Consider the following 21,287-nt stretch of genomic DNA (forward strand, 5'->3'; position numbering starts at 1 on the left):
TATATATATATATATATATATATATATATATATACATATATATGTTTATGCATATACATATATGTGTATGTGTGTAGAGAGAAATATCAATCAATGGCGAATAATGGATTGGCTTCTGTAAATTTCTACCTACACTTTAAAAGTCTTCCTGTCTATACTTCAGTATGTTTATAAAATAACCTGTTGGTCAGTGGTTTGTTTGTTTTTTTTCTTTTTGTTTTTGTTTTGTTTTGTTTTCTGAGTAACACACTACAGAACAGAGAAGATAGGAAACTAACGTGTGGGGTAATGGACTGTAAGAGGAAGCCTAGTAAGGTCAAGCCAAAGGCTTGAGGCCCTGGAGACTCTAAAGGGATGGTAGAAGCTTTGCTGCTCCCAGCACCAGGCCCCTATAGATTTGTGGCCATCAGTCGCATAAGGGCAACGCCCAAGCCCTTCCCCCTGTAGACGAGGCATCCCTAAAATATCAGACCAAGACAATAGGAAAAGAGATGTGACCACAGTCAAGTAGGTTCAAACAGAGCTCTCTATTCTAATGAAGTACCTAGAGGTCAGGAAAGCTTGCTTCCCTTCCCAGACATTCTTCCCTGCAGAAGGTATCTCAAGCCCACCCTGAAAAGTGCAGTATAGTTTTATGCATCCATTTTCCGCCATGTCAATAAACTGTTTAGAACTGTGGAGTGCCTCTTTTAGTAGAAGGACTCTCTGCACTCCTGGCCACAACCACCATGAAGTATGCCACCTGTAAAGCTATCCAGCCTGTTGGATCCTGACCCGTTCTCTGCTCTTCTGGGACTCTCCATCACTACCTGGATGTCCATGAATCTGAGAACCCCACAGCCTTGTTGCAGGCCTGGGACCTCAGAGACAGCTCTAGCTTTCCTACACCTCAGACTGCATATTTCAAACCCTGGAGCCATGTCTTCACCCTTCCCCACAGCACAGCACCATCCCCAGTGATATGGGGTTAGTACAGTCCACAGACATGGGGCCTCAACCCTACAATAATGGGAGGCCCTTGGTCCTGTGAAGGTTCAATGCCCCAGTGTAGGGAAATGCCAGGGTAGGGAGGCAGGAGTGGGTAGGTGGGTGCTGGAACACCCTCATAGAAGCAGGGGGAGGGGAGATGAGATAGAGGGATTCCAGGGAGGTGGGGACTGCGAAAGAAGATAACATTTGAAGTGTAAATAAAGAAAATATGTAATAAAAATTAAAGCGAACAAACAAGCAAAGCAACAAACAAACAATTGTTAACAAGAAAGCCCAGTGTAGATGTAGATATATATACACATATATGTATATATATATATATATATATTCAATAATTTATTAAGTTTAATTCAAAATACTAGAAATTTTTAAATTCTACCTGAATTTAGATTTTGTAGGAACAATGTTCTAAAAATAAGAAGTCACTGTAAGGAAATAACAGAAAGACTTAAGAAAATAAAATGTCAAACAAACACAATACAGGGAAACACTTATGTTTCTATATTTGGGAAAATTTGTTATTTGAAACTAAATCAGATTTATCATCTCAGATAATGTGGACATACCTACATGACTTTCTTTTCCTTTGTGAATTTATCTTAAATTGATATGGCAATAAGGAATTATTTCGTTGTTTTAAGGAATTATAGCTCATTTTAATTCATGAATTAAACTTGATTTCTGTCATTCATAGTACATGGAGAGAATTTGTTTTCTTACCCAATTTTAATGTGTAATAAATGAGAAGTTGTATATTATTATCTATGAGGATCATGTTATTTCCACAACCCCACATGGATACTGTGACATACTATGTGCTTTGCTTTCTGCTATTTCCAGATTTTTTCCATCAATTCATGAATTTCATGAGCCACAATCCTAGAAGCTAAGGGATCACAAGTAGCTGTGTAGGGTCTCTGGTACAAAGTCCTTACCACTTTACTAAAAACAATAATACCTTTATCTGGTTAATGGATATGATTATCTCTGACTTTATGAATCAATTGCCAAATCTAATAAAAATGAGAAGCTGATCATTTCTTCTATGATCTTCTATGAGTTTCTCTATTACACTGTAAATTTAAATTCACAAAAACATGTTATATGTATAGTGCATATAATCGGGGCTAGTTGTGATGTGTATTTTTACCCATATACTTCTCTAGCTGCCCATTGCTTTAGTATCCACGTAGATTTTAAGTTACCTGGGCAAAAATACCTGTTTAACTGCCTAATTATACAACTCTAAAATAGCCACCTATCACTATGTGTGTAATTAAAAAAAATATGCTCTAAATGAATGCCAGGTTATAGATTTATAAAGATATAAGGGTCTCTAAACAATTTTTCTTTTTTAGAATGTCTCCCAGACTTAAAATAAAAAACAGCAACAAAATAGAGGCAACTGTGAGTTAAGAAAATATCTGAGGCAGAAGCTAAGTAGCATCTTCCTGGAAAGCTGTTCTGGGAGAGAGTAGAGTTCTCATAAAAAGCAAAGGTTGAAGATGATAGAAGGAATCAGTTTCATCTATTTGCCTTTTAACAGTGAAACAAAATACTAAAACTCATCAAATAATAGGATATACTAAGTACTTTGGTTTACTCAGTTTCTGATTATCTGCTCCTTACAATAATTCTAGAATGTGAGGTTGTGCTGCCAATATCTCTTGATAGACATGTAACATTTCATACCTGCTATGCCAGGCTGAATGGTGTCCCTACAACTCATATCTTTCTTGAATCTCAGATTGTTGTGTGAAGTAGCTATTGGAGACATAGCCAGTTAAGTTCTCTTAATATATAATTGGAGTGAATCTTTAATACAGTGATTATTATCCTTTGAAAATGAAATGATGTACACAGACACATGGCCATGCTTTGGGAGTGAAGGGATCATAGTGATTCACATTTGTAGTACAGTACAATGACTATTAACTGATCCCCAGAAGATAGGAGACAAGAAGGAGCCTCATATAGGTTTCAGGGATTGCATGAACATGTCTAAATACAATAAGTTACTTTTGAGTCCTTTTCCTGCATCAGAAAATGGTCTTTTCTTTTTCTTTTTCTTTTTTTTAAGTTTTTTTTTAGTTGTATATTTTATTTATTTATATTTCAGATGCCATCCCCTTTCCCCACTTCCCCTCCCTAGAAACTCTCTATCCTATCCTCCCTCCTCCTTTTTGCTTTCATACCACTTTAATTACATGCAAGTATTAAGGTCAGTACAAGGTTGAGGAACTAGCAATACAATAGATGCAAATAGTCAGGGAACAAGCAAGACAATAAAACACAAATAGTCAAAGAACAAGCAATGCAATAAACAAACCCTCCCCTGATCACTGTTTCTAAGGGCTTATCAGGATGACCAAAATATCTGAACCTACTTCCCTGCCCTAGCCCCAAAGTCATTTTCATGTTTGAAGCCTATTTCCTTGTTCTAGCCTAAGATTTAGATTCCTGCCTGAAATTGTTTTGTTCTAGCCTAATGTCAGACTCCTGCCAGATGCCTGCTTCCTTGTCCTTGACCAATATCAGATTACAGGCAAGCAGCCCATTTCCTTGTCCTTGGCTCATGTCATATTCTTGTCAAGCAGCCCCAAAAGTTCTCCACATCTCCCCCTTTTTTTTTATTTCATAAACAAGACTGAGCCTGTCTTAGGTCATTCTGCCAAAATGCCTCCCTTACCAAGCATGGAATAAGCATTATCAAAAGCAATGCACTTGTCAAAGGTTGGTAAGGCTCTGTGCAGAATCTTACCCATCCTTGGCTTGTCAGCCTGTTAATTTAATAACTCTGTCCATTTTCAGTTTCAAGCCATGTACTTTGGCTGCCAACATGTTAATGTTGTTAAAGAAAAGCTTTAACATGATGGGCAGGAATAAAAGTATTTCCAAGACAAAAAGAACTAGCATGATCAAGCTACACATGGAAATAGCTTTTTCTTACCATTCAACTTAATTACATCAACTCAATAGCTCATATGTAGGAATATATACATATATGTATGTGAATGGAATAACAATTTATGAAAAAGGAGACTGTTAATTTGAAGAAGAGATAGAGAGGTATATGGGATTGTATGGAATGAGAAAAGGGAAGGGAGAGATGTAATTTTTAAAAAATCTCCAAAATAAACAAAAACTTTGCTTGTCTGTTTTTATATAGACAAACTAAGGAAGAGAAGAAGGGAAGAAGGAAAAGCAGGAGATGGGATGGAAAATTTGAGACTATAAAGGGAGAGGGAAAGAAACAAAAAATGAAGGAATCAGAAATCTAGACTTCAAAGTACATTTTAATCAAGTAATGTGTCATACATCTACACATTTTTAAGACTGCCACATGTGACTGGAAAGTGAACATAACAAGGTCTAGGCCAGCATTGTCTTAGGACAAGAGTCTATCAAAGAATAAAGAGAGGAAAAACTATTTGTTGCTTTAATCTACCTAACTTATGGTACTATTATTCCAGAAATTCTAGGAACCTAATAATCCATATTATTACATTGAAATTCAGTGTGGTTTTTTAAATGTTTTGTATCTCTCTTTCATATCATTAATTGTTGATTAACCTTGACAGCATTCAAAGTCATTGTTACTCAAGCAAGAAGACTAGAACCTTAATTTCCCAAACCTACAGAGATATCTGGCCAACTAAGTAGCTGAAATTGGTATACAATGTATTCAGTATGAGACCATTTTTCATCAAGTAAATTAGTAAATTGAAGACAGGTCAAAAAAAGACATACAACATAAACTTCAGGTTTCTACATACATACTCAAACCTATAATGGTTCTCTCTCTCTCTCTCTCTCTCTCTCTCTCTCTCTCTCCCTCCCTCCCTCCCTCCCTCGCGTTCTCTCTCTCTCTCTCTCTCTCTCTAACACACACACACACACACACACATACACACACACACATACACACACACACACACACCTGTGCACACACTTGCAGTAATACACATTAACACAAATACACACATTTTCACACAAAAAAGTAGAAAATGAAATTTAATATGTTCACATAATCATAATTTTATCCATAACAGCAGAAAATAAACAAGAGTTGGACGACTTTTTCCTAATTGCCCTAATATATACAGTGAATACATATTGAATACCATGGGCTATAGTTTAACTTTATAGTCTGAGATAGGACATGCCAATAATTTTATTATCCCCAATCCATCTTTTTAAAGTATCTGCCTTAATTCCTATGCTTTCTTTTAGGAACCTTTTATCTGACACACAGTTCTTTACCCATATCTTCATTGAGGAAGCTTTGTTATCCTCTAATTAATCATCATAATAGTGAATAGTGTTTCACAATTTTGTATTCTTCTATTGTTATTCTTTCATATGTTAGCTTTTGCATTATAAATAGCTTATTATAGGAGTATTTGGCAGATCTTTACATTTAGTAAAACACTTTCCATGGTTCATGAAGTAAGCTATTACTGAGTTCCTACTATGTATCATATGCAATGCTTCGTTAGAAGTACACTTATAAACTTACTTATAACCATTCATATATACACACTGATAATGGATGAGAAGGACGTCAATCAAACAATCAATGAGTAGAATTTGACTAGCTGAAGTAAAAATTATGCTTCATGGTGAGAATGGTTCTGGTCTGGTGCTGGTGGTTCTGTTGGTTGTGGATGTTTTGGGAAGAAGGAGGTTACGGAGACAAACAAGCCTCACAGAGATGACAAAATATGTAGACACAGACAAGAAAACCTGATGATTGCGTATGAAAGCTCTGTGAGACAAAAGTGGACAAACAGGGCTGATCTGGGGATATATGATTACAAGAGTATGTAGGCTATATTTTGGAACTGTAAAATTTTTAATTTTATACTAATTAAAACTCGAACTTTAACCAAAACTTGCTACCATGGGAAATGAAAATAACAATAACTACAGCTGGTAATGGACAAAATAGAGAATGAAACTGATAAAGAATTTAATACAAACTATAAACTATCTCATACTTTTGCTAGAAACAGATACTTCCCGAGAACATTATAATCTCAAGAACCACAGATTTAAGTCAACATATCATCCACCTAGGTTGCTATATTCTCCTTAAATACTAAACAACATTGTTGTTTAGTAAAATAGAAACTAGAAAAGAAATACCAGCAGCCTAGCTCCTCTATTGCTCAATCAACAAGCTCCAAAACAGGTTAGTATGGATAACAAAATGTCTAAACTTAGTGTTCTAAATAACTGCACTTCTAGATCACTATCATTCAACTGGATTTGCTCTTTCATAATTTGTCTTAAATAGAGAGGGTCTCCTCATTGACTATATTATATTAAGATGGCATATTCCATTCTCAGTTACTTATTTATTCCTCCTGTGACATCTTTAATAATATGGAATATATTGGTTTCATATCAATTTTATACACTCAATATAGTTTCATGAAAAGCTAGTCTCTTGGCTATATTACAAATTATTTGGGAGGGATGCATTTGACATGGAGCACCAAACATTCAATGAACAAGTAATAAATATAATAATCACTCCTGAATGACTGAGTTTAACATCATTTAAAGAAAAGCAGCAAAATAGGCATGTGCGTACCTCCAGCATACAAATATAAAGACCTAGCTATTTAAAAAAATCTAGCATGATGGGAACAGGTCCTGGAAGGCCAATCACCAACTGATAAAATTTGGTGGCTGTGACCAGAAAGTCAGTTTTCTTTGATGGCTCCTCATAGGTCACACATGGATAGCACATTACCCCTCACCCATTCACATATAGACTTCCCTGATTGGGTTCATCTCTTACAAAACACACACACACACAATTAAGGGGAGCTGTTGCTGGTAAGGAGCCAAGAAAGAATGGGAGGGAGAAAATAGAGGATGGATATGGAAAAGATACATTCTATACATGTTTGATATTTTCAAACAATAATAAATTAAAATTTCAAAAAAGTGTCTTTTTCTCGTTTATAATATGGATATAAAACTGAAATTGAATTAGAATACTTTAAAGACTTGGAATGGAGAAAGTCACTCATCATTTCGATGGAATCTATAGTCCTTGTCTGGTGAATGTTAACATCAGTATGACTATTGAAGTAATTCTATAATTTTAAAGCATGCAAATTCCATATTAGAGATCCATCCTCATAACTATTGAGAAAACTCTCCAAACTCCAATAACAGAGCCATAGATTCTCTCTGGCTCTACACTGATCAATTTGCTTTAAAATTGCTGAGATTCCTTAACTGGTTCACATAGACTTGTAATATACTAGAATACATAATCCAGCAATACATTTTATGGCAAATGTGTATTCTTTGATCCTACAACTATAAGAACAACACTTCAAAAGAAATGTTCAAAAATATTAAGTAATTTTCATGCCCACCATGATGAATTTTTGAGATATTCTGTGAGCTACAATGTCTCCAGAGTCTAGCTAAGAGAACAATCATCATCTGAAGAGGAAGGGCATAAGAGGCAGAGAATCTCTGCCTACAACGTATCTAAAAATGGACTAATACACAAGATACATAGATAACAAAATGTCAATAAACTATACAACACAATTGAAATGTGTCACACATATAAACAGAGAATAATCAATATAATAAATGGAAACGTCTGAGAAATAATTGAATCAGTGTTCATCTGGGGTTCTATGGAAACAAGCAAACATGTCAGGATTTCACAAAGGCTATTTGTTACTTTCCACAAATTAATGGTAGTATTCAATTGCTGGCAACAATACTTATGTATCTCATTAAACACTGAGAATTCAAGCTTCTGCCTACATAGAGCCTTTACCACTACTGACTAGTGCTCATGGTAATAGAAGATTCTCTGCTCACTAGCAGAGAAGAAAGGTAACCAATGAATAAGCTACAATTCCTGTAATCTACAAGGTTCCTTGTCTGCAAGATTTGATGAGGTGAAGGATGCACAAATGTGGGATTACCTAATCATTCTCTAAATGTATTTAAGAACCACTCCTTGAGAGGGAACCAATACCTAACACTGCTCAGTTAGCCAAAAATCTGAGCAAACACCATGAACCTTGGAAAAAATCAAATTCCATTGTTCTGCTAAAAGAACAATGTAATAAAAACACTCATTAACCACAGTTTGCCAAATCCATAGATCAAAGGCTGGCAAAGCCATCATCAGAAATGGTTCCTCTTTACTCACTGATAATTAGATATTAGCCCAGAAGCTTGCAATACCCAAGATTCAACTCAAAGACCACATGAAGCTCATGAACAAGGAAGACCAAGTGAGGGTGCTTTGATCCTTCTTAGAAGTAGTAACAAAATACTCAAGGAAGCAAATATGGAGACAAAGTATGGGACAGAAACTGAAGGAGGGGCTATCTAGAGACCATACTACCTGGGAATCCATCCCATGTGCAGTCACCAAAGGTAGATGCTGATGTGGATGTCAGGAAGTGCATGCTGACAGGAGAATACTGGTATAGCTGTCTTCTTAGAGGTCTGCCAGACTCTGACATATTCAAAGGTGGATGCTCACAGCTAACTCTTGAACTGATCAAGGTGTTCTCAATGGAGAAGTTAGAGAGAAGAATGGAGGAGGTAAAAGGGTTTGTGACTCCATGAGGAGTGCAACAATACCAACCAACCAGAGCTTCCAGGGTCTAAACCACCAGCCTGGGGGCACATAGGGAGGGCCCCATGGCTCCAGCTGTGTATGTAGGGGAGGATAGCCTTGTTGGGCATAGGTGTGAGAAGAGATCCTTGGTCCTATGAAGGCTGTATGCCGAGTGTGGGGGAATTCGAATGTGGGGAGGTGTGAGTGGGGGGTGGGTAGGGGCACATCTTCATAGAACCAGGAGGAGGGGGGATGGAATAGGGGGTTCCTGGGCATGGGGGATGGTAATGGGGTAAGGCGGAAAGGTGATAACATCTGAAATGTAAATACAATATCCAGTTTTTTTTTTTTAAAAAAAGGAAGAAATGGTTCCTGTTACAGGAAAAAGTAATTAGCATTCACTGGAAAATGTGTAGCAAGTGAGAGATTTAGGAATACTTAGATCTCAATAGCATGTCTTCATCAAACACCTACCCTCAGGGCTCAGATATGATGTAGATGAGGAAGCAGAAAACTTTAAGAGTCAGAGGCTCAGGAGGTATGCTGTGAGAGTATGTTTACTTAAACAATAAGGGATCCCTAAAGCTTCTGGTTCCTGGTCATTCAGGCATGTCACAACTGAGAGTAGACTCAAACATGACTAACCATCCCACCAAAAAAGAAAAAAAGTCAGTGAAACATTTACTAATGCTATTCTGCTATATTCATAGATCAATCCGTACACCACTCATCATCAGAAAGGCTTTTTCCAGGAGCTCATGGAAGCAGATAAAGAGATCCACAGCCAATCTTTAAGTAGTGCTCAGGGAAGCCTGTGGAAGAGGGGGAAGAAGGATTGAAAGAGCCAGAGACTTCGTGGATAACAGGAAAAAATGGCTCACACAAACAACTAAGAGGTTCACAGAAATGGAATCGTCAGTCTTGGAGCCTACATGGATCTTCCCTAGGTTCTCTACATACAGGCTATGCTTGTTTAGCTTGGGGGTTTTGTGAGACTCATAACAGTTAACCTGAGGGTGTCTCTGACTCTTGTGCTTGCTCTTTGGACCCTTTTAATCCATTGGGTTGCCTATGTTTCATGCCTAGTTTTATTGTATGTGTTATGTTGTGGTCAGTTGATATAAATGAAAGGCTTTCTCTTTTCTGAAGGGAAACAGGAGCAGTGGATCTTGGAAAGAGAGAAGGCGTGGGGAGAACTGGAAGGAGTTGAGGGAGGGGAAACTGCAGTCAAGATGTAATGTATGAGACAAAAATAAATAAAAAGAAAAGTGGAAAAGGCAATAATAAAGCTAGTTATGATATCCTTGCCTGAAAAAGACCGGGGCAATGACAATACAAATAAATATACTGATGTGGAGGGAAAGAGGTGCATGGAACCCTAACCTTAACACAAAGAATTACAGACAACTAATGACGTCTGAGACATGGAGAATGAATCTTCCCCAGTAATCTGCACTCTAATTGGTTATCCAATGTCAAGTGGTCTGCCCTGCAATAATATTCATAAAAGCAGTACTGAATGGGCTCTGCATATATCAATGTGTGTGTGTGTGTGTGTGTGTGTGTGTGTGTGTGTGTGTGTGATGAGTTTGAGACAGAATGGGGAGTATAGCAGGAGGAGTTGGAAAGAGGGGACATGGGAGTAGATGGAAGGATGAAAGAAAGAGGGAACTGATGTAATAACTTTTGAATTGCAATCTTTATAAACTGTAGAAAATATTAATTAATAACCATCAAACTAAAATGGTATCATCCTTTACATAATGCATGTTCTAGTTACTTCCAAGGAAGACATGAAGGTTTAGTACAAATAACACCAATATAACATGGGTTCAAAGTTGCATTGTTTCTAAAGAGCAAAAGATGTTATATCTTTTTTGGAGCTATGTGGAAGAGGGAAGTTGATCTGGAGCAGTGAATGATGGTAGACAAACCAACAGATTCAGTCACTAGCAGAGCCAAGTGGTATAAATGATGTCACCTAATTTTTAAATAGTCTGTTCATATATTGTAGTCCACACTTTTCATGGAGTGCTTGAAGAACTCTCCCAGTTATGATTATTAAAATAAATGATGCATGGGATAATTCTTTACAGTTTTCAAGTTCACAATTGATCTAAATCTCTGTTCTTTTTAAGGAAGCATTTTGTTTGCCAATGTCATTCAGCTCTGAAACATCATTTTACTATTTAACCACAACTTGAAGGCATTGGATTCAGTGTTCTAGTATCTTAGAAGATAGCTATTGTTGAAGTAAGTGCCGTGTTTGAGTGTGCATGGATATCTGGTTCCTGGTCCAATACTTCTTGCAGTCGATTTAGAATTTCATTCTGGCCATATTTTTTCGTTATTTTTAATTTCCTATTTTCTTTGTAGTGCAACATCCAACCCAATTCCAGAAAAGAATACCACATTTATCTATGTCTATTCAACCGAGCTATTAAAAGCTGCTAGAAAAAAAAAAGAAAACAGAAAACTGCAAATTGCCATTTTTTTCTCCAAACCAAAAGAGCACAAGTACATAACCTTTCTGCTAAGTAAGGACTTACTATATTACTTTTAGATGATAAAAATAATTATCTTGCTCCATTATAGACACTAAGCCCTGAGTTAGTTCAGTGATGATTCATATTAGGTCAAGTATGATCGCCTGTAGATATGAGAGAGGTCTGGGTGGATACACTGATAATTATGTACTAGATTTTGGAATTTTTAGCACCATCTAGGATTAATTTTAACAATTTCACTTGAAAGCATAGTAAAAAAGCTCTTTAATAAATGCTTATCAAATTGCAAAGAAGATACAAAATAGTTATACCCATATGTATATATTTTTATACACATACAACATTTCAGAGAAAACCTCCTAATGAGTTAACACGAACTACAAAAGTGTTTCTGTAATGCTTAATCACTTACAACTGCTGTTTCTATACAGAATATTTGAGATAAGAACCTGCCTTCTGTCTAGATAAGATATTGCTGTCAGAAATGGGAGCAAATATTAATCCTTGACTTTAAGGATTAAAAGAGAAAATCTGTGTCCTGAGGAGGTTTAACGGTAAACATCGTTAATTAATTTCATGGTAAAGGAATCACATAAAACACTGCAAAGAAAGGTATTGGGATCTTCCACGGTCATCACAGGACAATTCCAATGTCTGTTGCATGAGTAGACATCCTCCTATCCACACGGGTAATTGAAGATAGTGTGACACAGCACTGAGTCCATTAAGGTCTGGAACAAAAGTCTCTGTTCTTTATGGTTGAGTTTCCTTGCCCATTAGCAGGTAACAGAGGACATTAGCAGTGACAGTGTTTTATTTGCAGGCCTCTGTATATGGTCCTGATTCATTCATCACCACAGCTTGTGGGACTTTTGCAGTAATAATATACTATACCAATCATTACCTATCACTTTCACCTGCTGTGAGTATTCAGAACTGAAATTTTTTTTAAAAAAGTATATCTTCTGTCTGTTTAGAGCTGATTTATATTTGGCAGATATTGTCTTCTATAAAACAAGAACAATTTCACTAAAGTTGAACATCAGACAAGGTAATTATTTGAACTTATTGGAGCAAGATGTAAACAAGACCTTCCTATAACAGAATTATGAAACTAGAACACAATTTAGACCATCCCATTTCAGCAAGATTATTCTATATCAACTAATATGAGTGAATATTATCCTCATAGCAGTTATGTATATATAGACCATTATTTCGATCTAGGAAAACCAAAGATGTGCTAAAATATCAAGACATAAAACAACCTAATTTTTTTGAACAGCACCTACTTCAGATAGCCGCCTTGTTTGTGATAGCCAGAAGCTGAAACAACACAGAGGTCTCATGATAGAAAAATGGATACAGAAAATGTGGTTCATTTACGCAAATGAATACTACTCGGCTATTAAGAATAAGTACATCCTGAGTTTTGCAGGAAAATGGATTGAAAATATCATCCTGAGTCATGTATGGTATGTACTCACTAATAAGTGTATACTAGCCAAAAATAAAAAATAAAACAAAAAAAAACAAAACAAAAAACAACAACAACAAAAAACAGAATACTTAAGATATAGTCCACAAAACTCAAAAAGGTCAACAAGCTGAAGGGCCCAAGTGAGGATGCCTCAATCCAACTTGGGAAGAAGAAAGCAATCACAAGGGGTGGGGGGAGTAAACCAGGAGGAAAAGAGAAGGAGGAGAGGGGAACATGATCGGGTATTGGATGGGAGAAAAGGACTAACCCCCTAAAGACCTGCAGGAAAAATGGAAATAGGCAACCTCGGAAGGTGGGAGGTTGGAGGACCCTCCAGAATGCACTAGAGACCTGGGAAGTGAAAGACTCTCAGGATGCAAAGGGGAGGACATTAGATGAAATGCCCTATAGTAGGAAGAGGGAACTTGTAGAGCCTACCTCCAGCAGAAAGACAGGGCTTCGAGTGAGAAATGGGGTTGCCATCCCAGAGTCAGAACTTTGACCCATAATTGTTCCTGTCTGACAGAACTGCAGGGAAAGAAATGGAGAGGAGCCTGAGGAAAAAGAGGTTCAGCGACAGGTCCAAACTCGGATCCAGCTCAAGGAGAGGTCTCAAAGCCTGACACTATTACTGAGGCTATGGAGCCCTGACAAAAAGGAACCTATCATGACTGCCCTCTGAAAGACCCAACAAGCAGCTAATAGAGTCAGATGCAGATATTCACACCCAAACAATGGACAGAAGCTGCTTAATCCTGTGGGTGAATTAGGGAAAAACTGGAAGAACATGAGGAGGAGGGCAATCCTGTAGGAAGACCAGCAGTCACAATTAACCTGAATCCCGGAGATCTCTCAGTCACTGGACCACCAACCAGGCAGCACACATCGGCTGATATGATGCCCCCAACACATATACAGCAGAGGACTGCCAGGTCTCAGTCAAAGATGCACCTAACCCTCAAGAGACTGGAGGCCTCAGGGAGTTTAGAGATCAACTAATCTGGGACTGTAGGGGCTCACAGTGCCTGGGCCACCAACCAGGGAGCATTCAGGAGCTGGAACTGGACCCTCTATGTATCTGTAGCAAAATTGCAGCTTGCATGTGGTTCCCCTAACAAGTCGAATGGGGACTGTCTCCCTCTTCATTCGCTTACATTAGATTCTCTTGCTTATTACTGAAACTGACTGTTTGGGCCTCAGTGGAAGAGGATGTGCATAGTCTTGCTGAGACTGGATGATCTATGGTGGGGTGGTACACAAGGAGGGGCTCCCTTTCTCTGAGGAGGAGTTGGGGAAAGGGGGCAGGTATTTGTAATGGTGAAACTGGGAAGAGAGAAGGGAAGGTAGGTGTACTCAAATATAAATAAAAATACATATTTTTTAAAAATTAAAATAGATAAATAAATATTCCTTATTTATAATGAATACAACTAATTTGAAGGAAACAGGTATGAAGGGAGATTTCTGTGAAAAACATAGTATCTTCTCAGAAAGTTAATGCTCTGAAGGTAGGACCCAAAACAATTTTGTATAACCAAATAAAACTGAAATTCCAAAAGTAATTTTATAGGGATTAAAGCTCCAAACTTAATGATCTGGAATTATCATCAAAAATTGTAAGATTTTTGCACAGATACAGTTTGAAACAAGAGTTTAAATGAATGAGTAATGTGATCTAGAGCATAAAGATATTAGATGCTAATTTTAGAAATATTCACAGCAGGTTGGCTAGATTAAACATTTTTTTGTTCAGAGAATCTATTGCTGTCTCCAAATTACATGCAGTAAAATATGAACAGCTGGTTCTCTTTTATTGGTTTCCATGCAAAATGATTATTTTCCACTGGGTAATTACTGACTGATTTATTTTCTATAGCCATTTGCTCACACGTTAATATCCCTAAGTACTTAGAGGAGGTCATGGTTTGCAAGTAAATGTGTTTGAAATGCATAAGTTGCAGTGATGATCAAAGTGTCAGATTTTAATACATTTTCAATCATTGGATAAAGATATATTACATTCAATTTTCCAGGACAATTTAAATGGTAGCAAATGAAATAGAAACACTTAGATAATACCAACCATGATAACTGAGCACAAAAAAGCCACTTGTTGTGAAGTCACTGTGGAATTTGATTAGAATTTGATTTGAAGTGCTGTATACTGATTCCAAAGCAGTATTGCCACTGAATTGACCAATTTGGGGTGAATTTTGGTCAGGTCCATCCCTATTAGACAAGGGTTTGGGAAGGAGAGAATGATACTGATGATTTACAGAGCTTTAAATAAATTTTCATGAAGGTATTGCATATAATCACTTATCATTACATTGATAGCAAAGTAAAATAATCCTTGAATCAAAAATGCTATTTGTATGTCATGCACAAATAATAACATGCTAAAATATGAAGCATTAAAAATGGGTTATGCTTATACCTAAACGAAATGAACTAGCATTAGCTGTAATGAATTAATTGGCTTTAGTTTTCAGCTGGTACTCAGAATATGTTAAAGCTTGTGGTGTCTTCTGCTACTTTCTTTGACAGCAGTCTTGAGAATCAGACTGTTATAGTTAGTGCTCCTGTAACTCACACAGTGTTTTGGTGTGTGATTAATTCAAAGAGTTTCTTTGTACCTTTAATAAAGTTACTTCAATTGGAACAATAATTGTATAATTATTTTACTGTATAATAAATTATTATGATGAGAATTTAATAAGCATATAATATAATTAAAATCTGAACAGAGGGTCTTATAAATAGAGAATTTCCCTAAACATTTCTGGTAATTGCCTGCCTTACACATTTTCATCCATGGGCTTTTGCTACTTAGTAGGACTATAGTCTAAAATATATTTATGTTTATCTTGTTTAAAAATCAAAACCATACTGACTCTCAGTTATGCCAGTTCAAATGTTAGATGGTTGTTTGTAACAGAGAATTGTGACTTCCTTTCATCTTGACCTTATTCTCTTTCATAATTTACTCAATCAAAAGAACAGTACTGACTTACCATACAGTAATGAAGTCATAGATGGGTTCTGTTTGAAGAACAGTAAAATTGATATAGATTCCATTCCCAGGGGGAACTCGTACAAGCCAAAAGCAGTCTTGGAAGTTTGGATACTCATCAGGATAGCCAGGAGAATAAATTGTACCATTCATTGCAGTTATATTCCCGCCACAAAGAGCTATGGAAAGAAATACATGATCATGTTTAAATTAATGCAATTATACTAGATAAATGGTAAAGCTATCAAAATTTTTAGCAGTTATAGTGCATCTGTTTTGTTCTACATTTGTTGGTAAAAATGTACAAAATATAGTGATTTTTAAAAATTCTCCACATGAGATGTTTGACATATTTGTTGTCCTTGGTGATCACAAAGTTCTTTACACATCTAGTATAATGTGCATCAACTCACACACAACTCTCTCCTAACATATATATATATACATATATATATATATGTATATATATATATATATATGCCATATACATATTGAATTTTTCTTTCAACAGTATTTTTATAGAATAGGTACTCAAATTATAATTGTACCTTGAGTTGAGTCTCTGTTTACCACATACATACAAAAGAAGTTCCAAATTGTCTAAAATGTTATCAAACTTTGCTTATACTCTCAGTAGGTTAATATTACTGCCATTAATATAATCTGTATTCAATATGTGATTTTGTTTGCCTTTTTTAGTTATTAAAAAGTTCTCAGCAGAAACCAAAACTATACTAATATCTTCTAAAAAAATGACAACATCTTAAAGATAACTTCAGTTTAAAAGCATACCTTCACACCTTGGCAGTGGATGGTTCCAATTCCGACTAACTCCATGGAGACATGTGAGAGCTGAGTTGCCAATTAATGTGTATCCTGGGAAACATTCAAATGAAATAGTTTGGCCCACAGTAAAATCATTTCCAATTACAAACCCATTTCGAAATGGGCGAGGATCAGGACAGCTTTGCAACTGATAGGCTGAAAGAAAAAAATGAAAGAGAAAGGCATTTTCCTCTCTGTATTTGAGAGACCACAAATGGGAGCTATTTGTAACTTAGCAATTAATAGCAAATTGCTCAGGGTTAGTTATTTTACAAATACTAATTCGGGCTTATGGTAAAGGCTGACAGAGACAATGTAATGAGAATTTCTGTTTATATCTATAATTTTCATATTTAAAATAATAATTCATAAAAATGCATCAGCTGCCTTACACACTGGTGCAATTTATGTAAATTATGAACACGAATAGAAATGTATATTCTTCTTACAGCCATAATTTTAATCAGACATATTCTGATTCTCTAAATAGAATGTAATTGCTTCTTGGTTATGTCACTTGTACATACAATAAAATAACTACATATATGTAACCCTAATTCTTAGTCTTTGGAATTTTAAAATATTTTCTCTTAAATGAATAATCTGAAATATCTCTGCTGAACTTGAAATTTCGATTATTGTGAATTTTATAGCGGGAATCTGTCTTTCTTTCTTTCTTTCTTTCTTTCTTTCTTTCTTTCTTTCTTTTCGAGACAGGGTTTCTCTGTGTAGTCCTGGCTGTCCTGGAACTCACTCTGTAGACGAGGCTGGCCTCCAACTCAGGAATCCGCCTGCCTCTGCCTCCCAAGTGCCTCCACCACTGCCTGGCTATTGTGAATTTTAAACTAAAATGCATTTTTTTATTCTTTTGTTCATCATGTATAAGATAATACTGCAAATTTCTTTGTCACTGATTGCAGAGCTTTCCCCATTTCCTTTCATATTATACATGTTTTGTAAGAAGGGCTGGATACATTTTATAAGTACGAACTTCATGAATTCCTAACACTGTTTGAAGCAGGACCATTAAGAGTTCTAGGACACAAATGATAAATTGCATCCATTGGTTGCATTAGTTCCAGGGAACTCAATACCACTTCTAGCTATGTTCTGCACCAGGCACTCAGATGGCTCACATATGTGTAGGTAAACCAAATATACATACATATAAAATAAGTATTGAATTAAATATCTAGAGTATACCACATGTATGGCTCTGAGTTGTCTAGAATCACAAAAGAGAAAAAAATATTTATCTATTTTTAAAGAATTAACTTCTTCAAGATTCAAGATAGTTGTATATTTCAAGGAGATGGTGAAATATGCTCCTGCTGTAGGCATTTACAGCAACTCAATTAGTAATACAAGGGCCCTTGTTCTCAAGACACACTTATAAAACCATCATATACTCATGATATCCTTTGATAACTAGGCAGAGATCAACAGAATTTTAGTATTTCAATGCATTTCAGTCATTGCAACAATATTGTATAAATTATCATTTTACATTTATAAGACCAGAAGCCATGTAAAATAAGAAGTAAATGATTGCAGTAATCATTAATGATCTACATAATGTATATACTTTACAATCATTTTCTTACATATAGTTCAACTTGTGCTTTATAGAATATGCTACTCATAGCAATGCATGCTTCTGAGGAAGTGGAGAAGACATAGGCTGTGCTTACTTGAACAGGGAGACTTGGGATTTAAGTCCAAGCTCAACTTAACCTATAGCCTTTCCTCAAAGGGGATAAATACCTTACTTACAAATCATTGAATATTTTCATGAACATGGGCATAATGTAATATTGCCATCTATATGTTTGCTTTATATTCTAATGGCAATATAACAAAACAATGTGATTCTACCTTCAATTAAGTTTATTTACAATGTAAGATGAATAATAACTTTTCAACACTCAGTTTCATTTAAAAGCAAAAAACCTATTCTCAATGTCTAGCATTCTATTTTTAATTTTTTCCCTTGCTTAATTTAATTATGATTTTGAAAATTAAAATTTTTTTCTTATTTTTATTTTGAATTCTCAGGAGAAAAAAATTATGTGATGAGAGTGCATGATTGTTTTTATCCTCCTAATTGAGGCTTGCTTAGTTTTAGCTCGTTTTGTCTTCTAAGACAATGAAAGCATGTTATATTAAGTCAAATAATTACTGAGATGATATCCAGGGCCTTGCATATGCTCTCCAACACTGCTGCCCCAAAACTAACATTGGTTAAGAAAACTGAAAGGCAGAGAGACCCGTGTGCCTTCTGGTTCCCAACTGTGCTGGAAGTAGAACTTCAGCATTGGAGCCGATCACACAGGTCCCATACCCCCGTTGTAGCTTGACTCCCCAGGAATTATCACACACCCAGGTTCACAGGTGAGAACCCACACCCTGCCCCAATACCCAGTGTACCAGCACCCCTGCAACCTGAAGATGCAGATTCCTCTCACAACCAGAGACCCACACGCCTTCTGGTTTCCATCTGTACCTGGAGCAGAGTCTCTGCACTGACCCCAAAACCCACAGAGCCTACACCCCTGTTGCAGCTCGACTCTTGAGGTATTATCACACATCCAGGATCACAAGATCACAGGATCATAGGATCACAGTCTCACAGTTAAGAAAGGCTCCAGTCAGAGACAGGGAGGCCAGATAACACCAGAGAAAACCAGATGGTGAGAGGCAAGCATAAGAACATAAGCAACAAAAACCAATTTGACTTGGCAACTTCAGAACCCAGTTCTCCAACCACAGCAAGTACTAGATACCCACATTATACCTATAAAGCAATATTCGGATCTAAACTCTCATTTCATGAAGATGATAGAGGACTTTAGGAAGGACATAACTCCCTTAAAGAAATACAGGAGAACACAAGTAAACAAATAGAAGCCCTAAAAGAGGAAACACATAAATCCCTTAAAGAAATACAGGAGAATGGATACAGAAAATGTGGTTCATTTACATAATGGAATACTACTTGACTATTAAGAATGACGACATCCTGAGTTTTGCAGGCAAATAGATGGAACTCGAAAATATCATGTTGAGTAAGGTAACTGAGACCCAAAAGGACATGCATAGTATGTACTCACTAATAGGTAGATATTAGCCAATAAAAAAGTACAGAATACCCAAGATACAGTCCAGAGAACTCAAAAAGGTCAAGAAGCTGAAGGCCCAAGTGAGGATGCCTAGTCCCACTTGGGAGGGAGATGAAAGCACGGGGTGGGGGGGGGGAGAAGGAAACAGGGAGAGAAAGTGGACAGGGGCAGCGGGGAGAAGGGAACTTGATCTGGCACTGGAAAAGATTGAAGCCCTAAGGGCCAGCAGAAAAACTGGAAACTGGCAACTTTGGAAGGTAGGAAGTTGGGGGGACCCTCCAGAATGCACTAGAGACCTGGGAGGTGAAAGACTCTCAAGACTCAAAGAGAGGAACATTAGATGAAATACCCAACAGTAGGCAGGGTGAAGTTATAGAGCCCACTGTGGGCTGGGAGAAGCAGCTGGATGCCTGGTTGAGCAAAAGTCTTGAACCCCAGACCTTTATCAGGACCGCAGGTGTTCAGCTCTGCCCGCAGGCCCTGGTTCTTTTCATTCAGCTTTGGCCCTCCACAGCCCCTCCCAAAGAGAGGTCTATGACCATCAGTCACGAGGAACAGTGCCTCAGGCTCTCCCAAATGTAGATGAGGTATCTCCAAGCAGTCAGACCAAGCCAGTAGGCATTATCTGCTTCCAGACCCTAACCCACCCTGAAACTGTACATAAGGGCTCTATTCAGGAGAAGTAAAAAGGTATGTTCAAGAATCATCATGGTGTCCAAGAGTTTCTATCTCAAGAGCTGTAACACTTGGGGAGACATCTGCTCTCCCAGAACCTTCCTGGGACACCAAGCTGCTTCCTTACCAGCTAGCCAGCTTCCTATAGGCCCAGTCCGGCCAGCTCAGTGTGGAGAGACAAGTGCAGAACCTGGGAGTGACAGAGCTTCGACAGAGGAAATTTGAGCAGAGGCAGCAGCAGGGGCAGGCAATCTCTCTTCCCTGCTCAAACTCCATGCCCTTTGGCCCAGACCTTTCACACCAGGCCAGACCTGAGACTAACAGACAGTGGAGATGCAGGCGGAGGCAGTGGCAGAGATAGTAGCAGACACCCCTGCACTCACTCTGTCCCCAGCCGGGAGATAGTAGAGGGACACACTTCGGAACAGGGGACCCACAGCCCACCTCCAAAAGGAAGACAGGGCATCAAGGGAGGAGACTGAGGAAAAAATGTTTCAGCAACAAGCCAAAAGCGGGGATCCAGCTCAAGGAGATGTCCCAAGTCCTGACACTATTACTGGGGCTATGGAGCACTCACAAAAAGGGACCTTTCATGACTGCCCTCCAAAAGACCTAATAAGCAGCTGAAAGTCAGATGCAGATATTTGCACCCAAACAATGGACAGAAACTGCAGTCCCCTGTTGTTGAATTAGGGAAAAACTGGAGGAATCTGAGGAGGAGGTGGACCCTGTAAGAGGACCAGCAGTCTCAATTAACCTGAACGCCTGAGAGCTCTCAAACACTGGACCCCCAACCAGACAGCATAAACCAGCTGATATGAGGCCCTGAACAGACATACAGGAGAGGACTGCTGGGTCTGTGTTCAGTCAGAGAAGATGCACCTAACCCTCAAGAGATTGGAGGCCCCAGGGAGTTTAGAGGTCTGGTGGGGTGGGGGTGGGGTGGGGGTGGGGGATGGGGTGGGAATATCTCTTGGAGACAGGGGGTGAAGAAGAGGTATGGGATTTGGAACAGTCCGAGGATGTACCAGGTGTAGAATAAAATTTAGAGATTAAAATAAAT

At 37.6% G+C, this 21,287-nt stretch overlaps 1 protein-coding gene across 3 annotated transcripts in view; it reads right to left on the reverse strand.

Moving 5' to 3' along the window:
- Csmd3 (CUB and Sushi multiple domains 3) overlaps positions 1-21,287 on the reverse strand; it is a 1,130,934-nt gene that overhangs the window by 86,984 nt on the left and 1,022,663 nt on the right. For all 3 annotated transcript variants that reach the window (XM_028765583.1, XM_028765601.1, XM_028765593.1), the window contains 3 exons: positions 16,398-16,586; positions 15,607-15,784; positions 14,676-14,821 (listed from right to left, as the gene is read on the reverse strand). In XM_028765583.1, coding sequence (XP_028621416.1) covers positions 14,676-14,821; positions 15,607-15,784; positions 16,398-16,586 — 513 coding nt within the window. The remainder of the gene's footprint in view (positions 1-14,675; positions 14,822-15,606; positions 15,785-16,397; positions 16,587-21,287) is intronic.

The sequence above is a fragment of the Grammomys surdaster genome, unplaced genomic scaffold (genome assembly GCF_004785775.1).
Source record: "Grammomys surdaster isolate TR1022 unplaced genomic scaffold, NIH_TR_1.0 63, whole genome shotgun sequence".
Lineage (NCBI taxonomy): Eukaryota > Metazoa > Chordata > Mammalia > Rodentia > Muridae > Grammomys > Grammomys surdaster.